The following is a 24,404-nucleotide window of genomic DNA, read 5'->3' on the forward strand; positions in this document are numbered from 1 at the left end:
TTCTCAAACTCTTCCAGAAAATTTCAGAGGAAGGAACACTCCCAAACTCATCCTACAAGGCCACCATCACCTTGATACCAAAACCAGACAAAGATACTACAAAAAAATATAATTACAGACAAATATCACTGATGAATATAGATGCAGAAATCCTCAAGAAAAAACTAGTAAACAGAATCCAACAACACCTTAAAAGGATCATACACCATGATCAAGTGGGATTTATCCCAGGGATGCAAGGATTCTTCCATATATGCAAATCAATCAATGTGATACATGATATTAACAAATTGAAGAATAAAAACCATATGATCATCTCAATAGATGCAGAAAAACTTTTGACAAAATTCAACAACCATTTATGATTAAAAACTCTCCAGAAAGTGGGCATAAAGGGAACCTACCTCAACATAATGAAGGCCATATATGACAAACCTACAGCAAACATCATTCTCAATGGTGAAAGACTGAAAGCATTTCCTCTAAGATCAGGAACAAGACAAGGATGTCCATATTATTCAACATAATTTTGGAAGTCCTAGCCATGGCAATGAGAAGAAAAAGAAATGAAAGGAATACAAATTGGAAAAGAAGAAGTAAGACAGCCACTATTTACAGATGACATGATACTATACGTAGATATTCCTAAAATGCCACCAGAAAACTTCTAGAGCTAATCAATGACTTTGGTAAGGTTGCAGAATACAAAATTAATGCACAGAAATCTCTTGCATTCCTATACACTAACAAGGAAAGATCAAAAAGAGAAGTTAAGGAAACAATCCCATTTACCACTGCATCAAAAAGAATAAAATACCTAGGAATAAACCTACCTAAGTAGGTAAAAGAACTGTACTCAGAAAACTATAAGACACTGATGAAAGAAATCAAAGATGACACAAACAGATGGAGAGATATACCATGTTCTTGGATTGGAAGACTCAGTATTGTCAAAATGACTATACTACCCAAAGCAATCTACAGACTCAATGCAATCCCTATCAAACTACCAATGGCATTTTTCACAGAACTAGAACAAAAAAATTCACAATTTGTATGGAACCACAAAAGACCCCGAATAGCCAAAGCAATCTTGAGAAAGAAAAACAGAGCTGGAGGAATCAGGCACCCTGACTTCAGACTGTACTACAAAGCTACAGTAATCAAGACAGTATGGTACTGGCACAAAAACAGAAATATAGATCAGTGGAACAGGATAGAAAGCCCAGAGTTAAACCCACGTACCTATGGTCAGCTAATCTATGACAGAGGAGGCAAGGATATACAATGGAAAAAAGTCTCTTCAGTAAGTGGTGCTGGGAAAACTGGACAGCTACATGTAAAAGAATGAAATTAGAACACTCTGTAACACCATACACAAAAATAAACTCAAAATGGTTTAAAGATGTAAATGTAAGACTGGACACTTAGAAAGAGCACTCTTTGACATAAATCACAGCAAGATCTTTTGTGACCCACCTCCAGTAATGAAAATGAAAACAAAAATAAACAAATGGGACCTAATGAAACTTAAAATCTTTTGCACAGCAAAGGAAACTATAAACAAGACAAAAAGACAACCCTCGGGATGGGAGAAAATATTTGCAAACGAATCAACAGACAACAGATTAATCTCCAAAATATATAAACAGCTCATGCAGCTCAATATCAAAAAAACAAACAGCCCAATCAAAAAATGGGCAGAAGACCTAAATAGACATTTCTCCAAGAAGACATACGGATGGCCCAGAGGCACATGAAAAGCTGCTCAACATCACTAATTATTAGAGAAATGCAAATCAAAACTACAGTGAAGTATCACCTCACACTGGTTAGAATGGGCATCATCAGAAAATGTATAAACAACAGATGCTGGAGAGGGTGTGGAGAAAAGGGAACCCTCTTGCACTGTTGATGGGAATGTAAATTGATACAGCCACTATGGAGAACAATATGGAGGTTCCTTAAAAAACTAAAAATAGAATTACCATATGACCCAGAAATCCTACTACTGAGCATATAACCAGAGAAAACCATCTTTCAAAAAGACACATGCACCCCAATGTTCATTGCAGCACTCTTTACAATAATCAGGTCATGGAAGCAACCTAAATGCCCATCGACAGACAAATGGATAAAGAAGATGTGGTACCTATATACAGTGGACTATTACTCAGCCATAAAAAGGAACGAAACTGGGTCATTTGTAGAGACATGGATGGACCTAGAGACTGTAATGCAGGGTGAAGTAAGTCAGAAAGAGAAAGACAAATATCATATGTTAACGCATATATGTGGAATCTAGAAAAATGGTACAGATGAACCAGTTTGCAAGGCAGAAATAGAGACACAGATGTAGAGAACAGACATATGGACACCAAGGGGGGAAAGTGGCGGGGGTGGTGGTGGTAGTGATGTGATTAATTGGGAGATTGGGATTGAGATATATACACTAATATATATATAATAGATAACTAATAAGAATTTGCTGTATTAAAAAAAAAAATTCAACAACAACAGAAAAAGAATTGGGGTGGAATGGTAGAAAATGGAGTGGGCAGAATTAGAAATAACATTTCTTGTATATAGCCTTCTGTGTTTTTAATACAATGTAAGATTTTTACCCTAAGGATGGTATTGTTGACAGTGGCAGATTGAAAGCCACATTTTATATTGGTTCCAATATTTAAATAGAAATCTGAATTGACTTTTATGTGAATTTATTCCTGAAAATCCATGCTGAAGGACATTGGAGTGTGGATTATCAAAAAGTTTTTAGCTTTTGTAAATAAAGTTGTAATGAACAATTGTAAAAAAAAAAAAAAAAAGCAAGGTAAAACAACCACAACAGCAAAACAAAACAAAACAAAAAGCTGGAAAAGGTCTTAGCTGTGTAGAGGTTGGGGGGCTTAGGTCCGGCCGGGGCTTAGGCGGGGGCAGGGCCTAGGCTCAGGACCAGAGCAGAGGTAAAAGGGGGGGTGGTGGTGGGGTAGTGCCTAAGCTCAGTGCAGCCAGAGAGGGCCTTGGAGTGCTGAGGATCAGGCCTCGGACCTCAGCAGGCCCCCTGGGGCCAGAGTGGGCAGGGGAAACACTGGCCTATTTCCTTCTGACCCTCCTATCCCCCGAGTGTCTCTCTCCCTTCCTGCTGGCTGATCTCACCTTGGATGGGCCCCTCCCAAGCGAGTGTGGGAACCCTTCCCCTCCCCCAGCTTCCCATTAGGGGCACTGGCCCTGTCTACGCTCTACTTTTCCTCCCCCTCCCTTCCTCCCACACCCCCAGGGCCCAGCAGCAGGAAGGGGCCTCAGAGGGTAGAGGATCAGACCCTGGATCTCAGCAGGCTCCCTGGGCCCAAGTGGGCAGGGGAAACGCTGGCTGTGTTCCCTTCTGATCCTCCGATCCCCAGAGGGTCTCTCCCCATCCCCACTGATCCCCTCGCTGTGAGTGTGTCCCTCCAGGCATGGGAGCCCCTCCCCTCCCCCAGCCACCCCTCAGGGGCACCTGTCCTGTCCAGCCTCCACTTCTCCTTCCCCCTCCCTCCCCCCATGTCCTACCCAGTCGCTTGGGGGTTCCTCCTGTCCCCTGAGGTGTCCAAGGTCCCCCACCAGCACCTGGTAGATGCCCTAGTGGTAAGGACACATGAACTCCATGTCCTCCTACTCTGCCATCTTGACTCCCCCCTGCTTTACTTTTATATAGAACACTTCATTCTTGTCACTACTGATCACCAAATGTGTGGAGGATTTTCTCCACACCACACAATTCTGTAACACCAGCTAGGTGCCCTACAATTCAACTTAATTCTGACACTGTCTACCCAGAGATAGCATCAGCTTGCACAGGTTAAGGGCTCAGTCCTATAAAACTGCCCCCCATTACTTCAGACTGTCGCCTTGCTTCTGATCAGCCAGCTATAGATTGAAGGTTCCAATGACCCCCTTCTTGGGTTTGATTAATTTGCTCCAAGCTTCTAATCATGGCTCGGTGCTTCCGGTGACCCACTTCTCATCCAGGAGCCATCTAGGAGCCCACCCTGAGTCACCTCACTAGAACAAAAGATACTCTTATTATCCATGAAATTACAGGGGTTTCATGGGCTCTGTGCTAGGAACCCGGGGCAGAGACCAATATATATTTTTCCTTTATTTCGCAGTGGGTCTGCTACCACTCTTCTGGGCCCTTGCAAGAAGCTGATAGGTTAGCCACATGATATTTACTCTATGCTTTCTCATACAAAAGGAAAGAAGAATGGATTCTTATCAGAGGGAGTCTATCACACTGAGAGGATCTACCTATATTAGGCTAGGCTACATGCTGTAACAAGGAAACCCAAGATGTCATGATTGAAAATAATAGTTTATTCTTGCTTGGGATAGCTCCAGATTGGCGGGGAGATATATTGTGTGCATTCAGAGACTCAAGGAGATGGTGACTTTACATCTTTAACATATAGCCTTCAAGGTCATTCTAAGTGTTGATATCCTAGACCGTTGGCAGGAAGAAAGAGCATGGAGGAACATGCAAGGACAGTTTCATGTGCTGTACCCAAAAGTGATACCTATCACTGCTTCCTACTTCCCACTGACTGGAACTCAATCACATGACCGTACCTACTATGGACTGAATTGTGTCTCCCCCAGATTCATATGTTGAATACTGTCTTAGTCCATTCAGGCTGCTATAACAGAGTACCATTGGCTGAGTAGCTTATAAACAATAGAAATCTATTTCTAACAGTTCTGGTGGCTGGGAAGTCCAAAATCAAGGCTCTAGCAGATTTGTTGTTTGTTGAGAGCCTGCTTCCTTGTTCACAGACCACCATCTTCTCATTGTATCCTCACATGGAAGAATGGGTGAGGGGTCTCTGGGGTCTCTTTTATAAAAACACTAATCCCATTCATGAGAGCATAGCCCTCATGACCTAATTATCTCCCAAAGGCTGCCTCAAAATAACTGTTACAGGCTTGAGGACACAGGGGGGAAGGGGAAGCTGGGACAAAGTGAGAGAGTAGCAATGACATATATACACTACCAAATGTAAAATGGATGGCTAGTGGGAAGCTGTTGCATAGCACAGGGAGATCAGCTCGATGCTTTGTGACGACCTAAAGGGGTGAGAAAGGGAGGGTGAGAGAGAGGCTCAAGAGGGAGGGGATATGGGGATATATGTATACATATAGCTGATTCACTTTGTTGTTGTACAGCAGAAACTAACACAACATTGTAAAGCAATTATACTCCAATAAAGATTAAAAAAATTTTTTTAAATACTGTTACATTAGGGATTAATTTCAACATACAAATTTTGGGAATACACAAACATTCAGTCTGTAGCAATGCACTAATGCCCTATGTGACTGTATTTGGAGACAGGGCCTATAAGGAGATAATAGGACTAAAGGAGGTAAAAGGATGAGGCCCTAATCCAATAGGGTTGGTGCCCTTACAAGAAGAGAAAAGACAGAGCTTCTTTCCTCTCCACCATGTGAGGACACAGCAAAAAGGCAGCTATCTGCAAGCCAGGAAGAGAGCCTTCACTAGGGACCAAATAGGTCAGTACCTTGACCTTGGACTTCCCAGCCTCTAGAACTATGAGAAAATACATTTTTTGTTGTTTAAACCACCCAGTCTGTAATATTTTGTTATGGTAGTCCAAACTGACTGGTAAAATACTCAACTAAAAATACAGAGGAGGCTGGGAAATATAATCCAGCTCTGAGTCCAAAAGTGGAGAATACTATGAATCCATGTAGCACAATAGATAAGTTTCTGTATAGCAAGTTTCTGAATTGTATAAAAATTCATTTCTAAAATCCCAGCATCATCTGTAAAGATGTTTTAATCATTTTCTCATCAGTTTGATACAATTAGCTTCATTGTGGAGGGGTCTCCACACATTAAGAAGGAACATCAAGGACTGAAAACATTGAGAGGAGTGGTTTTTATCCATCTATAGTGTATGACCATCAACATGTAATGATCAATTAATAATGATAAAAACTATTATAGCTATTATTGCTAACATTTCTTGAGGGCTACTAGGCATGTGCTAGGCATGGATATATTGCAAATAATTTGCTCCTAATTGTAGTTAAAATGCTGAAGACTGTCATTCATTAGCTTTTGTATAAATTAGAGCATATTCAAATTATCCCTGTAATAACGTTTTTTCACAGTCTTGTGTTCGAGGATAAGTGGGCAGTTAGATCTAGTGGTCCCAGTAGTTCAATGTAAATTTCTCTATGCCACCAGGAATTACCTGCAGCACATGAGGATAAACTTGCTGGTGTACTGTTAAGAGGAGTGATTACAAATTAATTTAGTGTTCTACTTCAACATAAAATTGAGGAGTTGCTGCTGTTGGTAGTGGTGATATTGGCTATTGTTTTGGTCTAAATCTGTATTTTACCCATGGTATATCTATTAAGAGTATAAGCTTTGGAATCAATTAAACTAGTTCAAATCCTGGCTCTAACATCTACACATCATGTTGCTTTGGATAAAGTTACTCAGCCTCCCTTTCTTCCATTATAAAATGTTGATAATAATAGTTCCTAACTCTTGGAATTTTCGTGAAGATTAAATGAGTTAATATTCATTCAGTGATTAGAATGGGGCATGGCACATAGTAAAGGGCCTAGTACATGTCATATATTATTACCATTTCTACTGTTATTATTTCTAAAATATGGTATGTATGTGAATATTATCCATCAAGAATTTTCAGGTAGAGAAAAGTTGGAAAACATTGTTCTAGTCTCCAAATAGGAACCATGTTTGTTTAGTATAGTGGGTCTTATAAGAAAACTATTTTTAGATAATGATGATGGCTGTTTCTTTCCCTGTAGCATCTGTAATCAGTACAGCATCATTGCAGACAAAGTCAGTGAGATTCCTGTCAACACTGGGGAGCTAGTATTCCTCATAGAATTCTTAAAGAAATCCAGCGATGTCACCGTGTTCAAACTCAGGAGGCAACTTAGAGATGCAGCTGAACGTCTAGAGTTCCTGGTGGACTATGCAGACTTGCCCCGTAAGTCCAATGTCATGTGTGTACATGCAACTGTTTGTGTATATTTATATTTTTAAGGATAAGGAGCCAGGGGAAAGAGAATTAGCAATTCTACCACTAAATATCAGTATCGGGAGAGCTACTTTTCAAGTGTGTCCATATAGTAGAGGCACTAATTCCACACCGGAATTTGAATCAAAGAGAATCTTATTGGGCTTCCCTGGTGGCGAAGTGGTTGGGAGTCCACCTGCTAATGCGGGGGACGCGGGTTCGTGCCCCAGTCCAGGAGGATCCCGCATGCTGCGGAGCGGCTGGGCCCGTGGGCCGTGGCCGCTGAGCCTGAGTGTCCGGAGCCTGTGCTCCACGACGGGAGAGGCCACAGCGGTGGGAGGCCCGCGTACCGCAAAAAAAAAAAAAAAAAAAAAAAAAAACCCAAAGAGAATCCTATTGTTAGTCAAAAAGAAGAAATATCTAGGGACTTGACTGGTTCTTAGATGCCTGTCTTTGCATCTTGTGCCTGGTGTTCCTGGAAAAGTCACTTTCAAATGCAGAGTTGTTTTATAAGTGGGTAGGTTGAATTCATCTATAATCTAAATACAATCCCACCTTTGAGGAGGCCAGGGCACTTTCCTTCATGCTCCTGCATATATTAAAAGGAAAGAAATGATCAGGGCCCCTTCAAGGCTTATTGAGCCAAGTTAGGACTCAGTAAGGACCTAACTTCGTAAGGACCAGGTTCTGAAGGAAAAACTAATATACCTTCTACAAGCCAAGTTTCAGAGCCTTTTTCCATCTGGAAATACCTGTGAATTACCTGGTGTTCACAGTGTTTAGGGGGGATGGTTATGGAAGGTAGAGATAGGGACTGGGAGTGAAAAGTGGTCCACCATAACCATCCACCTGCACATTCATGAGCTGTGCTCTTGACCATGTGAACACACACTGGACTCTCTCACTGTGGTCTCTGCCTCCTAAATTCCCAAGGGTACAGAGGGAACCCAGGGCATTTTAACTGACCAGAGCCATAAGATGGGTAGGGCATCTGGCATTGATATTATCACTGACCTTTAACCAAAAGGGAGACTGAAACTCAGATGAGGTGAAATAGTTTAAAGAATAGTACTGAACTTCAACCTAGGCTTCTACTCAGACCTAGCCTGGGAAGATAATGAAGCACAGTGGTTAGAACATAGGCTTTGGAGTTGGTTAGACTTAGACCTGGGTTTGAAATCTGCTCTGCTGTCTCTTACTGGTGTGACCTTGACCACTTGGCTTAACTTTGTTTCCCATCTGTAAAAACGAGGATGATAATACCGTCTACCTTCTAGCCTGGCCTGTAGAAAATGTTCAATAAATGTTGGCTATCATTCATCAATAATGGGCCCATTCATTAATTGCCACCCCCATACTCACTTCTGTTGACCTCTTGTTCTGCTGAATTAATTCCCTGCGAGTTGACCGACCTATGCTGAGCATTGTCCTAGAACAGACTGTGTGTGTTTTGCAGAAGAGGATATCAAACTGAACAGTACTCTGTTCCTCTGGCCAGACCAGATTGAAGATATCTTTGAAAACAGCCGAAACCTTCTCCTTAGCAAGAGGGATCAGGCAGATATGGACCTCATTAAAAGGTACAGGGAGGGCCTCCCTGGTGGCGCAAGTGGTTGAGAGTCCGCCTGCCGATGCAGGGGATACGGGTTCGTGCCCCGGTCTGGGAGGATCCCATATGCCGCGGAGCGGCTGGGCCCGTGAGCCATGGCCGCTGAGCCTGCGCGTCCGGAGCCTGCGCGTCCGGAGCCTGCGCGTCCGGAGCCTGTGCTCCGCAACGGGGGAGGCCACAACAGTGAGAGGCCCGCATACCGCAAAAAAAAAAAAAAAAAAAAAAAAAAAAGGTACAGGGAAAGTCTGAGGTTGTTTTAGACATGATACCCAGCTTCATAACATGCCACATGTTCCTGGTTCTGTCTAGAGCCACCCCACCCAGCAGTGCGTGGGTGAAGTCGCAAGACAATTGGTGGGGAAGGAATTTCCTTTTGTTTCCCATTGAAGTATGTTCTCTTTAAGCCTGCTTCACTGTAGTGACACTGGCCAATGCCTTCTCTCCCTGGCCTTGAACAATTGGAATTTAGTGGTGCAAAGAGAAAAACACAAAGATAGTAACATGTAATAATAGCCTCACAATAATAATAGCAAAATTGTCAGCCTTACATTGGAGACTACAGATATGTGAGATATCAAGATAGGATAATAAAGGCATGGTTGGAGGCTGAGAAATTGCCTGTTTTGCAGCTGGTCTCGTTCAGTGCTAATGTGCCTGTGATCATTTATTCATTGAGTATTTATTATGGATTTTTACTACGTGCTATGCTCTATTCTAGACACAGAAGTGTGTTTGACTGCTAAATAATTTTGAAGTTAAGAGGAGTGAGGGGTGTCTCCTGAAGAAATGGGAACAAGTGTCATTTATGATGAGAGGAGAGTGCCAAGCTTCTTCTTCTTGGAGGGGCAACTCTAGCTTGACCCCATCAACTGGTCCCTGAGCTCTCAACCACAGAACTCAGCCGAGGAGCAGCTCTAGGGGATACCTGCAGCCCTGGGCTCAGCCCTCTCTTTGGTGAAGTCTTAAACTTGCTGTCCATCATTTTTGCATAAATCCTGAGAAAAACCTTTGAGGAGGGCTTAACAATATTCATTTATTCATTCATCTTCTGTGGAAACAATCCCATTCCCTCTCTAAGAGACTTGACCTTATTTTTCCAGCCCACGATAATTTTTTGGCTTCAATGCTTATTTTTCTCCACTTGCTGTCCCCACTCCCTCTCCCAATTTCTTTTCCACCTTTCCTCTGTCCACTCCATGCCTGGTTGGCTGATACCTGCAGTCTGTAGCCTCTGGCTCCCGTGTCTGTTGGATCCAGACAGGGCCAGGCCAGTGGAGAGCCCTCAGGAGGTTAGAGAGTGACTGCTGGGCTTCTTCCCCTCTCCCTCCCTGCTTGTTCCTGGGTCTCTGGCCAGTAGCTGCCTCCCTCCTGGACGACAATTCTTGCTCCTCCGTGGTTCCAGTTCTCATTGTCCCCTCAGCCCTAGGGATCATAATGGCTTCCCTCTGAGGCTAGTCTCTGGGTGCTTCACTCTCCCCTCTTTGTTCCTTTAACCCTACCCACATCTTACCTCTGTAAGTAGTCCCTTAATTAAAGTCTCTTTCTTTGAACATCAGAGTGAATTCTATTTCCCGCCAGAATTCTGACCAACCCACCATTTTAAAATTCTTGCATTATTCTCCCATAGACTCCAGGTGGTCCCACGAATAGAACTCAATTTACTTAACTGAATTTCCTGAGTATCTACTATTTACTAATGACATACACTTATATATGTATATATTATGGACATGAGAGCACTTTAGAAACTGTAATGTGCTAAGCAATTATAAAAAATTTAAAACAGTACGAACTGTCAGTTATAAAATATGTTACAGGGATGTAATGCACAGCACAAGGAATAGAGTCAATATTTTATAATAACTTTGTATGGTGTGTAATCTATAAAAATATCAAATCACTGTGTTATATACCTGAGACCAATATATCAATAATATTGTTAGTCAACTATACATCAATAAAATTTAAAAAAAGAAATTTAAAACAATAATAATCATAATATTTTACAATAATCACTGACTTTGTATACTATTTCCCTCTGGGAAGAATTCAAGAGTGCTTTTATCAGAGATTTATCTTTGTGTGTGTGTCTGTGTTTGGAGCCTCAAGAAGAATCTTAACGATGTGAAAAGGCACCCAGCAGCACCTAATTGTGTAGATAACAGGAGAATCAGCTTTCCCCTCATTTTGTTTCACTCAGTGGTAGGTTCCAGGGCCTGGAAGTGACCTGGAATATACATGACGGACATCTCAGGAATGTGAGCTGCTCTTTGCCATAAGAGTGCATCTTCTGGGAAGAAAGAAAGGTGCCTAGGGGGAGTACCCAGATTGTGTTCTGGGATCCAGATAGAGCACAGTGCCTTGCAAATAGCAGGTGCTTACTCTTTTGATGAATGAATGAATGAGTGAATAAATGAGACTTTTTTCCAGTAAGGATATTCTCTAATACTTACCAGAGTCTAAAATCAGAGATTATTACAAAACAAAACAAAACAAAAATCTGAGAAGAAGCAGGCTGTCTCTCCTAGCACTTATGTTCTCTATCTCTGAATCCTTATGACTTTGGTAAAAAACAATCAGGGGAAGGAGAGGGTGGCAGTGGCCACCTTGCCCAGTTTCCTCTTGGGCTCCTGTCTCCGTTCCTCTTCTCTGAGGATACAGAGAACAAAAGGGGCATGGGAGATGGAAGATAAAGCAGATAAATACGGAAGCTCTATGAAGGAAAAGAACAGGGTAACAGAGCACACTGATTGCATTCAATGGGCAAGTCAGGGAAAGGCTCATGTAAATAAGACTTGAAGGATGAGAAGGATCCCATCAAGGGAAGATGTGGGGAGGGAGAGAGTAGAAGGGGGTCCTGTCCAGGCATCGAGCATAGCGTGAGCAATGGCTCCACCACGGGAATACCTTTGCCTAAGAAGGAGAGTAGCTATAAAAGGAGGCTGAAGAGTTAGAGGAGCACGTCCTTGAAGTCGTGGTAATGAGTTAGGGTTCCTTATTAAGTATGGTAGAAAGTCACTGATGGTTTTTAATCTGGGGACCAAAATGATCTAATTAATTTTTTCTTTTTGTGGTTTGTTTACTTGAATCAGAATTCAAAAATGTCTACAGCATTGCAATTGGTTGACATGTCTCTTAGATTTCTTTTTATCTGTAGGTACCCCCTCCATCTCCTTTGTTTTTTTCCTTGTAATTTATTTATTGAAGAAACCAAGTCTTTTGTCCCCAGATCTAGACTTTCCTGATTGTACCTCTGTGGTGTCATTTAATATGTTCCTCTGTCCTCTGTATTTCCTATAAAATTTTAATAACTGATTTAAATCCTGTTACTAATCTTTGTCCCTGATCTCCTGTGCTAATAGGTAGCAAAGAAAATTTAAGTTTGTCTGTGGGCAAGAGTACTGCATGCAAATATGAGGAAAAAGAAAATGGAGTCAGCCATATTAATATCAGATAGAGTCAAAGTCAAGGCAAAAACGTTAGTGATTCAAACATGGTTACTTAGGTGGGTGAAATAATGTTAAAGCAGTCATCAACCCTTTTATATCAAATAATCAATCAATTAAAAATAAATGAAGTGAAACTTGAATAAGGAGATAATGGAAGTAAATAATTAAGAACCTTAATTTGTTGGATATGTATCAAACCTTCTACTCCACAATGGAAAAAACTATTCTTAAATGTCCTTAGGGGACTTCCCTGGTGGCGCAGTGGTTAAGAATCTGCCTGCCAATGCAGGAACACGGGTTCGATCCCTGGTCCGGGGATATCCCACATGCTGTGGAACAACTAAGCCCGTGCACCAGAGCTACTGAGCCTGCGCTCTAGAGCCCGCAAGCCGCAACTACTGAGCCCGCGTGCCACAACTACTGAAGCCCGCATGCCTAGAACCCATGCTTTGCAACAAGAGAAGCCACTGCAATGAGAAGCCTGCACACTGCAATGAAGAGTAGCCCCTGCTTGCCGCAACTAGAGAAAGCCCGCATGCGGCAACGAAGACCCAACACAGCCAAAAATAAATAAATAAATAAATTTATTTTTAAAAATGTCCTTAGAACATTTACAAAACTGACCATATTTTAGGAACCTGTCCCCAAGAAAAAAATATTTAAAGAAGCAGAAATGATATTGGCCATACTCTGTTATAATAGTGTGTATTAGTTATCTATTTCTGCATGACAAATCATTCTGAAAAATAGCAACTTGAAACAACAAACATTCATTATCTCACAGTTTCTGTGGGTCAGAAATCTAGGTGCAGCTTAGAGTATACCTCTGGCTCAAGGTCTCTTACGAAGTTGCAGTCAGAATGTCAGCCAAGGCTGCAGTCTCATCTTAGGGCTCAACTGGGTGAGGATCTACATCCAGGCTCACACACATGATTGTTAGTAGGATTCAGCTCCTCATAAGCTGTTGGCCAGAAACTTCCCTCTATTCCTTGCTATATGGACCTCGCCATAGAGTAGCTCGTAACATGGCAGCTGGCTTCCTTCAGAGAGAGAGAGGGAGAGAGACAGAGAGAGACAGAGAGAAAGTCAGAGTCTTTTTGTAACCTAATCTTGGGAGTAACATCCCATCACTTTTGCCATATTCTTTGTTAGAAGTGAGTTACTAGGTCTAGCCCAACTCCAAAGGAGACAGCTACAGAAGGATATGAAGTACCAGGGGGTGTGGCTCTTTGGGGACCTTACCAGAGGCTGCTTACCACACAGTGCAATTAGAAATAAAACCCAAATCAAACCATTGAAAATTAACTCTCTTAAATTACTTTTAAGAAAAAAAAGAAAATCAAAACTGCCATAACAGAATTAAGTGTCGTTAAGATAATAGTCAAATTTATGGTATGTTACTATAGCTGTTCTGAATGGCAAATCCCCTTATTCATTCAATGGGTATTGATTGTTTTATGCCAGACACTCTTCTAAGTGCTAGAGATACAAAAAGGCATTAAGGAGATTAAAACTGCATTGATAGAGTTTAAATTCTGGTGAATGAGACTAAACATTTTTATAGTGATTATTATGTACCAGGCTTAATTCTGAGCATTTTGTATATGTTAGCTTATTAAATACTAATGTAGGTACTTTATCCATCCCTGTTTTCTTTAGCTGAGGCATACAGAGGTTAAAGGACTTGACCAAGGTCACATAGCTACTGTGTTGCAATCTTGAACCTAACCTATCCAGCTCTAGAACCTGACTTAACACTGTTAATCTACCTCGTTAGGAAAAGGGAGAAGTAAATTTGAGAACTGCTTTGTTGATAATATGGATGAAGTAGATAAATCTCTGGAAAAGTCTTCCCTGATCACTCTAGCTAAAGTAGCCCTTCACTTGCATCCACTAGGCACTCTGCCCTGTTCTATTTTCTTCAGAACATTTATCACTATCAGAAATATTTCACCTTTATCTATGTATGGATTTATCCATCCATCCATCTGTCCATCCATTCATCCATTCATTCATCCATTCATATATGTTTACTGTCTGGGTTTCCCCAAACTAAAATACAAGCTCCATGAGGTTAGGGAGCTTCATAGTGTACTTCACAAATATATTCCTGATGCCTAGAGCAGTTCTTGATATTAGGCACTTAATAATAAATACCTAATGGATAAATGAATAATATGTATATACATAAATTTTATACATGTATATATTATATAGCATATGTATTATATATTTTTGATATATATTTACCTATATGAGAAACATCTGGAAATATTTAACCACGATAGGTTCAAAGCAGCTGTCTCTGGGAGGTGGGATTACAAATTATATATAATAACATATATTTATAAGTTTTACATATATTATATCAGAAGATCAAATTCTCCCCAGGCTTGAATTGGGTGAGCAATGCTGATAAATGGAAAGTCCAAGTGTGATTGGGCTGTCTTTACTTTCAGATGCTCAGAAGTTGAGGCAAAACTTGAGGGCTACAATAAGGAACTGGAAGGTTTTAGGAAACGTGAAGTGATGACTACAGAAGGAATGAAGAGCAATGTTGAAAAGCTTAATAAGCTTTCAAAGAATCTAGATCAAGCACTGGTGGAATTTGAGGTTTGGGGTCTTGGGATGGGGACTTATGACTGTACTGCTCTGTTGGTTCTGGCCGTTGGTTTTGTGTTTTCCTAACATCACCTGTCAGGTGGATAGTATTAGTTGATTGACCAGTTCTTTCATTGGTGCTTTCGACTACCTTTTTCCACACCCCTACATTATACCAGCTTTTTTGTTAGTCACTGAGTACACAAAGAAGAATTATAATGGAATAATTGCTTATGTGTATTGAGCATGTATTATGTGCACAATGTGCAAAGGACTTCATATGTGATATATCACTTAATATCCATAATAAACCTTTGTGGTAGGTACTGTATCTTCATTTATCCCTATTTAAAATGGGAGAACTAAGTCTTGGAGAAGCTAAGTAACTTGCCCTGAAGTTCACTAGTAAGTTCTTTAATCATTAAAGTTCTTACCTTTGAGGCAATTCAGCACAAGAAGGCAACATTGTGTTAACAGTTTCATATGTATTTTAACTAAAGTACATATGAAAATTGGGAAAATGGGGATATGGATATGATACAGTTGGAGGCAAGATGATGGAGCAAGTGGCAAATTATCGTAAAGTTTCCCCCAGCTAGATCTCAGCTGCCATGGCCCTCAGAGGTAGCACAAGGACATTCTTGCTTGAGTTCATGCCTTATTTTTCTGTCTTACTCTCCAGATGAACACGCATCTTCCTCAGCTTGGTTTTCAAAGCACTGGGGAACTTGCCATGGTGGCTTCTAGGGTTCAGGAGAACCACCTACCCAATAAACAGCATCCCCTTTTGCCCTGCAGTTGATCAATAAGGAGGAGGAGCTGTTGGAAAAGGAGGAGAGTACCTTCCCTCTTCTACAAAGTGTGATGACCAACAAAGTGCCTTACGAGCAGCTGTGCGTGACAGCCTACGAGTTTAGCATCAAGTCGGAGGAATGGATGAATGGTATACAGCATTTTCACTCTGCTGGGTCAGGATGGCGATGGGGTAGCAGATTCAACCCAGCCAGTTCTGAAATAAGATTGGGACCTCAGATTCTGGCTGGACTTTTTATCATATTCTCATACTCTGGATTAAGGCAACCATAGTTAAATTTTTCTGATGTGATAATGATGGAAGGTGGGGATCAAAGCGCCAGATCTATTGCCAGGGTAAAATAGAGTAGGCAGCCACCCACAGCCATGGGTTGGGTAGTGACTCAGAGAGGCAGGTGGTGGGAGAATAAGATGGCAGTTCCCCTATTACACGGATGCAAGAAAGGCCAGAGTGCCATAGGTATCTGTAAACTACCTCTTTTACTATAGATCCTGGATATTAGAGAGAGATTGAGGTGGTAGAGTCAACAGGACTTAATGATTGATCTGATATGGAGCAGGGAGCAGTGAGGGAGAGGAAAGCACCTAGGGTGAATTCCAGGTTATTAGCTCAGGCAGTCTGGTGGATAATGCCATCACTGAATAAGAGAAATGACAGATTTGTTGGGAAAAAAACATCAGGTTCAATACACTGAGTTAGGTGTCTGCAAACATCCAAATGGGAATATTAATTAGCAGTTCAGTATATCAGTCTGGATTGAAGTTATAGTGGGGGTAGGATTTATATTGGGGAATAATTGATATGTAAGAGTACAATTAAAAACCATCAATGACATCACCTGGGTAGAGTATTTAGGAGCAGAGGACAAAATCTGAGACCTCCGGGGTCGAGCCTTTAGCTTATTTCCAGTGCTTCCATATTTTTTAAAATTTATTTATTTATTTTTGGCTGCATTGGGTCTTCGTTGTTCCGCATGGGCTTTTCTCTAGTTGCGGCGAGCAGGGGCTACTCTTTGTTGCGGTGCATGGGCTTCTTATTGCGGTGGCTTCTCTTGTTGCGGAGCAGGGGCTCTCGGCACGCGGGCTTCAGTAGTTGTGGCACACAGGCTCAGTAGTTGTGGCTCGCGGGCTCTAGAGTGCAGGCTCAGCAGTTATGGTGCACAGGCTTAGTTGTTCCACAGCATGTGGAACCTCCCCGGATCAGGGCTCAAACCCATGTCCCCTGCATTTGCAGGTGGATTCTTAACTACTGCGCCACGAAGGAAGTCCAGTGCTTTGATATTATAAGAACAACTGTGATGAACATCTTTGTTGCCAATTTTCAGTATACAATAATGATCATTTTCTTAGGATAAATTACCAAAAGTGAAACGGCTAGATCAAAGGGATGTAATAAAAATTATTAGGATTTTGGAAAATGCTTTTGTTATTGGTATTGCCTTCCAGAAAAGTTACATGTTTTAATTTATTATTCTTCTAGCAGTATTTGAGGGCCCATTCCTCATACCCTCAACAAACTTGGGAAGTAATAGCTTTAAGAACTTTTTTTGCTCATTTGATGTTTAAAGTGGTATTTTCTTTTTCACAACATTTAAGTATGCTTTTTCATTATTAAAAAGCATTCTTGGGCTTCCCTGGTGGCGCAGTGGTTGAGAGTCCGCCTGCCGATGCAGGGGACACGGGTTCGTGCCCCGGTCTGGGAAGATCCCACATGCCGTGGAGTGGCTAGGCCTGTGAGCCATGGCCGCTGAGCCTGAGTGTCCGGAGCCTGTGCTCCACAACAGGAGAGGCCACAACAGTGAGAGGCCCGCGTACCACAAAAAAAAAAAAAAAAAAAAAAAAAAGCATTCTTGGGACTTCCCTGGTGGTCCAGTGGTTAAGAGTCTGCACTTCCCCTGGAGGGGGCGGGGCACGGGTTCCATCCCTGGCTGGAGAACTAAGATCCTGCATGCCGTGCAGCCAAAAAAAAAAATTGGTCAGATGAATTCCTTACTTTATAAAAGGCTATTCATTTGCTCTCCCACTTTTTCTCTATTACTAAACCACCTTATTTAAATAATTTTCCGTTTTGAATAATTTTTTTTTTTTTTTTTTTTTTTTTTTGCTGTACGCGGGCCTCTCACTGTTGTGGCTTCTCCCATTGCGGAGCACAGGCTCCGGACACGCAGGCTCAGCAGCCATGGCTCACGGGCCCAGCCACTCCGCGGCATGTGGGATCTTCCCGGACCGGGGCATGAACCCATGTCCCCTGCATCGGCAGGCAGACTCTCAACAACTGCGCCACCAGGAAAGCCCCAAGATAATCTATTTTTAAATAATTTCAAACTTACATAAAAGCTGTCAGAACTGTACAGTTAACTCCTGTGTCCCTATTCATCCACATTCCCCAGTTGTTAATATTTCACAGCACTTGTGAAGCACCTTTTGATACTTCTATAATAGCATCTATAACTTATACTAACAATTGATTCCCTAACTACTCTTGCATTGTATGCCAGGCAATATGTTAGCCACTTTACTTATATCATGTAGTTTTTACAGTCACCCTCCAAGATATCCAGTATTACCCCTGTGTCACAGGTGAGACTGCTGAGGCTTAGAAAAGTTCAGTCAGTATCCCCAAGGCTTCACTGGCTAAGTAGAGGTTTCAGACCCAACTCTAAAGCCTGTGCTTGTTCCAATATCCATACTGTCGACACAATTCTAAATTCAGGGAATTAAAGGTACATGTGACTAACACTACTTGGTGATCTGACCTTTCCCTCACCCCATCTTTTCTATTTCAGGACCCCTCTTTTTACTGAATGCTGAGGAAATCGCAGAGAAAATAGGGAATATGTGGAGGACTATATACAAATTGACCAAGACCTTAGGTGACGTGCCTGCATCCAGGCGCTTAGCAGAGAATGTGAAAATAAAGATTGATAAATTCAAGCAGCACATCCCTATCCTCAGCATTTCCTGCAACCCAGGAGTGAAAGACCGGCACTGGCAGCAGGCCCCTGTCACTGCCCACCCCCAGCCAGCCCAGCCCAGCCCAGCCCAGCCCAGCCCTGGTCCTGGTAGCCCTTTGGAAGGCAGAAACCATTAATGGGTCAAGCTTCTTCTTTCTAAAAGGAGAATCTACTTGAGGCCAAGGGAGTAGTAAAGGGGGTGATAACCTTTTGAAGGAAGGGAATAACTTCCTGCCTCTCCACGTAAACAGGCCGATCCTTTTCTTTGGGGACCCCATTGTTGGTGGTTGAGTATTGTTCCAGCCAGTGACCACAAAGCCTCTCCTAATCTGCTTTCCTAAGCAAATGGCTGTTCAGCATCCTAAAAGGTGATTAGGGTGTTGAATTACAATGGGAGGGGCCTGGTTTTGTTCCTTGACCTAGGCTACACAAAAGAGAAAGTCACATTTATCCCTGGGGGCTCCTAACAATGCCAGATGATTCCTACTTCAGCTTCCTCAACCAGCAGGCTATGTTCAGAAGTAACTTTGCACTCTTTTTTCAGCCCTTTGAGTGTATAAATGAGAATAATAAATATTCTCCCTGAAAATGATGGGATTTTTATAAGCAACCAAATGTGAGGGTGATAAATGTAGTATGATACTAAACAGAAGAAAGAAAACTCACTGTGTTTCTAAAATAACGGTCACATTCAAGAGCTAGCAATGGCCTTGAAACATCTTCTACCAGGGAATTGCTCTGTGTGGAGGGGAAGAAAAGACTGGCTCTCCATAGGCAAATTGCTCTCTGACAGGGCCTGAAATTCTCTCTCCGGGAACCATGCACAAGACTGAGAACATTGTCTCTAGAAGGACTCAGTCTGAGAGCATAACCATTAGGAGTATTTTGATCTCCCTGGGACAACAGAGATCTTGGTACATGAGAGATTCAAGATTTTTCTGTAGAGAGGAGCTGCTATCAATTTCCCAGAAAGCCTTGAAATTTGCTTAAAGACTTAAGCAAAGATGTAAAGAAGTCAGAGCAAAGGTCATCTGGTAGACTTTGGGTCTTGAGCTGCCCCAGCAGAGGGATCTGCACAGCGGCAGCTGCCCTCACTTGGTACTCATAGGGTGCCTCTCCCTGCGGATCTAGCCTGACTAGAGCTTTGACCATTTAGAGAGTTAGGTAGACAGGTGCCCTCCAGCAGTGCTAGGTCTCTCCATGAGATGACATTATAGAAAGTGCCCTCATCAATGGCATTTAAACAGTGCTCTAGGGGTGCTCAGAAAGCCATCCCCTCCATCTGGTGCTCCCCCTATGATGACAGTATTCTCACACATGGGCACTTTAAAAATCCCAAGCATTCCTAGACATTAATAATTCTCATTTATAGGCCACTTAGTTGGACAGATTGGGGGAAAAAAATTCCTGGAATTAAAATAATAATAACAATAATAGCTAAAGTGTATTGAGTACCAACTTTGTACTGGGTACTGTTATATACTTTATGTGGATTCTCTCATTTCATCCTCCCAACAACCCTTTGAAGTAGGGACAATAAATTGTCACGTGGCCAGTGAGGGGTGGGGAAGAGAATTGGAATCTAGGTGTTTTTGACTCAGCCTTGATGTGTGAAAAGGGGGCAAGAAATATCAGGTCAGAGAGAGGGAGTGGACAGTAGGGGGCCGTGAGCTATAGATAAGAATGGAATGTGCTATATTCCACTTACTATAGGCAAGAGGTAAGGTGGCTCCTGAGTAAAGAGCACCTACAGTGGAACCTCAATGGGCTAAACAGTTGAAGATAAACTCAGAAAGGACAAAGGCCACAAGGTACCCTCAGGGTTGCCCCCACTCAGAGCCCATTTCTGCCTGTACTGTAGGTCACACAACAAGCCCGCCCAGTGACAGCCCCAGGCTTGGGGAAGCCTTCTCAGTTCTAATGCCTAACTCAAGAGATCCTTGTGCACAGATTTGGCTCTGGCAGGGGGGCTCTGTAGGCTAAACCACCTGTAGCTCTCAAGACTACAAAATGGATCTTCTGGGGCCATGAGGTGGTTGTGTTGAGATTTCTGACCATTTCCCAGAACTTAAGCAGGAAAGGCTAGTCTCCGTATTTGAGACATAGACTTTATTGCTACTGTTGTGTAAAACAAGATGGAACAAGGTAACACTGTACTGATATGTACCAAAGCTGGCCTCTAGGACACTGCTGCCCAGTGGAAATATACTATGAACATATGTATAATTTTCAAGTTTCTAGTAGCCACATTTTTTAAAGTATAAGCAAGGTGAAATAAACTGTATGAATAGATTTAACCAAACATATCTAAATCACTATCAGTTCAATAAGTAATCAATATAAAAATGTTAATGTGATCTTTTACATTACAGTTTTCATACTAAGTCTTTGAAATATGGTGTGCTTTTACCTACAGCACATTTTGATATGGACTAGTTGCATTTCAAGTTCTCAATAGCTACAAGGGGCTAGTGGCTACATATTGGACAGCATAACTTCAGTTTCTTAGAATTAGACCAGATGCCTGTTAATCTCTATAATTAACAAAAGCAATTTTAAAAATAAAACTACAGATCTCTGAGTCCTTCCATAGGCCAAGTATTTACTATGTCAGTGCTTTACACAGTTATGTCATTTAATCCTAGAGATAGTATGTTTTTCTAAGCCATACTTGCAGGTATTAGAGAATAAATGAGAGCCCTGGGCCACCAGGAATAATTGTGAAGTTTATGCTCTAGGGAATGCTATTTTTGTGCACTACAGTGGGAATTGTACTTTCTACAGTTATGCAGTATATAATCTGCACAATTATACATAGAAGACCTGCAGGAAACACTAGCATATGATGGATGAGAGCTTTGGAGTCAGAATCAGATACAAGTCCCAATTCTGCAATGGCTGTTATGGTCTATTAGCTAGATGATCATAAACTTAATTTCTTTGTCTCAGTTTCCTTGTATGTCAAATGGGAGTAATAATATACCAGTACCTTCCTCACCATGTTGGGAGAATGAAATAAGTACATAAAGCTCTTAAAACCAGCCTACCTCATAATAAGCCCTCAATAAATGTTAATTACTTTTATTATTTCCATTACCTCAGTGGTCCTCCAGGTGACCTCAGAACCCAGATTGGAATCTGTTTGAATTAGCTGGTTCACTCATGCTTTCACTCCACAAGTGCTTATTGATGCCTACTGCATATCAGGCCCCAGGGACACAGGGCTGAATAAGACAGAACATGATGTGACTTTCATGTCTCCTCCTGCTCTTTAGTCCTGCTGGAGCTGGACAGAGGCAAAACTGGGCAGTAGGTGAGGTTTTTTACAGAGCCTCATTCCCGTTAACCCCTGTGCTCTTCTTGAGCACACATAACCCTCGTACTGCCCACATCTCTCAGTCCCTGAGAAAAATGTTCAAAGCCATCAGAGACTTCATCAAAGAACTTTCACAGGGATATTTTCACTTAAAAGATAAGGTTGGGGTAATATTTACACCAAAGGAATGGGCACAGGTGCTAACATTTCCAACAAGTTAGCACACTGGGTTGGAAAGGAAGATTTTGGTGGGGGAGTCCTTCCTCCTTCCCAATATCCTCGGATCACAGGATTTCGGAATCCGCCTGTCCCATTTACTCATGACTTCCTCCTTTCATTCAGCAAATGCTTACATCAGCTTCTGTCATGGACCAGGTTTTGCAGTCAGCCCTGGGAGCACAAAAACAAACCAGACCTGGTTGTGAGCCTGTAAGGTGCCCACAAGTTTGCATTATGCCAATTCCTGGTGGGAGAACAACCCCCAGCAAACCAGACGCAATGCAGGGTGGGCCCTAGGCCACCACCCAAAACCTTAGACCTGCGCTGTCCAATTCAGTAGCCACTAGCTACACGTAGCTATTTAAATATAAATTAAGTAAAATTAAATAAAATTTGAAAATCAGTTCCTCAGTCACACTAGCCACCTTTCCAGTGCTCAACAGCTGAATGTGACTGGTGGCTCCTGCACAAGACAGCACAGATATAGAACATTTCAGTCATCACAGAAGGTCTACTGGACAACACTACCTTGGACAATACACACTTGTTTTTCTCTTTGCAGATTAGTGAGATTGTCGGCTATGAAATAAAGCCCACTGGAACGACTTGCCTCTCAAATATGCTGGAATTTGGATTTGGCAAATTCATTGAAAAGTAAGTCTTCTCCCTTCAGAAAGTGTTTTCGTCAAAGTATCTATAAATTTTCACAGTTGTATGACTGAATGGCCTCATAGCAGGCTGCTTTTCTCATTCTGGTTTAGGGTAACCTCTACTTCAGCTGACTAGCTGCTGGTGAAGCTTTCATTTCCAGCTGCAGAGTTGATGTCAGATTATGACTAGAAAATTGAGTCAGAGATTTTATTTCAAAAATAAATTTTTTTAAATAGTTCTCTGAACCTGAGCTGCAAGCCCAGCTCTCAGTGACTTTGGGCAAAACCATTTCACCTTTCTGGGCCTCAGTTTCTTCCTCTTTAAACAAACAACAGCAACAAACAGGAGTGGCTCTCTGAGCTCTAAAATTTCATGAAATATGGTCAAATGAGAGATCTCTTCACTTGCTTTCTCTCCTTCTCCAAATGCCCCTGGAGTTCATATGTGAGAATTTGAACAATTTGATCTACTGTTTTTAGGACCAGAGATTCAGGACCCTGTTTGTTTTTCCACACTTCCTTCAGGGTGATGCATAGGGAGATGTATTGCTAAGACTAGAGACCCTGTTAGGCAACTGGGTTTGGTTCTCACTCAACACGTGAGGTTCTCAGACTGTGATCCCAGACCAGAGGCATCAGCATCACCTGAGAACTTGTTAGAAATGCACATTCTCAGGCCCTACCCCAATCTGCTGAATCAGAAATTCGGGGAATTGAAAGCTGAAATCTGGGTTTAAACAAATCCTCCATATCAGCGCTGTTCAGTGCAGGAGCCAGTAGCCACATGTGGCTACTCAGCCTTTGAAATGTAGCTATTCTGAACTTGATGTGCTGAATGTGTAAACTATAGGCTGGATTTCAAAGACTTATTAAGGAGGGAGAAAAAGCAAAATATCTAATTATTTTAAATATTGATTGTATGTTGAAATGATAATATTTGGGATTTATTGAGTTAAATAAAATAGTTTCTTTTTACTTGTGTTAAATTGGCTACCAGAAACTTTGAAATGACATATGTGGCTCAGGTTATATTTCAAACAGACAGCACTGCTCTAGGTGATAGTGATGCCTGCTAGAGTTTGAAAGCCCTTCCTTTATACTGGGGCAAAGCAAGCACCTAATCTAAGGTCCTTCCAGGCCCCCAAATCTGTCTGCCACCTGAATACTCTGATGACCCCCAATACCACCACTACTGCCCCTCTTTAAGGAGCAGGTCTACAGACACAGGCTTTTATTTTATTTTTTAAAATTTTTATTGGAGTATAGCTGATTTACAATGTTGTGTTACTTTCTGGTGTACAGCAAAGTGAATCAGTTATACATATACATGTATCCATACTTTTTAGATTCTGCATAGGCCATTACAGAATATTGAGTAGAGTTCCTGTGCTATACAGTAGGTCCGTATTAGTTATCTATTTTATATATAGTAGTGTGTATATGTCAATCCCAATCTCCCAATTTATCCCTCCTCCCCTTTCCCCTCTGGTAGCCATAAGGTTGTTTTCTACATCTGTGACTCTATTTCTGTTTTCTTAATAAGTTCATTTGTACCATTTTTTAAAATTCCACATATAAGTGATATCATACAAGACACATGCATTTTTACCAGGTTTATGCTATTTTATTAAAGGGCCTCAATTTCCCCAATAAGATGTTCCCAAGAAATACCAACTCTAGAACACTTACGCTGCACTGAGCATTTTATATGAATTAACCAACATATCCATCA

General features: G+C 41.7%; 1 protein-coding gene across 1 annotated transcript in view; it reads left to right on the plus strand.

Moving 5' to 3' along the window:
• DNAH3 (dynein axonemal heavy chain 3) overlaps positions 1–24,404 on the plus strand; it is a 184,686-nt gene that overhangs the window by 41,828 nt on the left and 118,454 nt on the right. The window contains 6 exon segments of the mRNA XM_060079218.1: positions 6,847–7,031; positions 8,518–8,641; positions 14,579–14,732; positions 15,519–15,663; positions 18,320–18,531; positions 22,585–22,676. Coding sequence (XP_059935201.1) covers positions 6,847–7,031; positions 8,518–8,641; positions 14,579–14,732; positions 15,519–15,663; positions 18,320–18,531; positions 22,585–22,676 — 912 coding nt within the window.

Source organism: Mesoplodon densirostris, chromosome 16 (genome assembly GCF_025265405.1).
Source record: "Mesoplodon densirostris isolate mMesDen1 chromosome 16, mMesDen1 primary haplotype, whole genome shotgun sequence".
NCBI classification, from domain to species: Eukaryota; Metazoa; Chordata; class Mammalia; order Artiodactyla; family Ziphiidae; genus Mesoplodon; species Mesoplodon densirostris.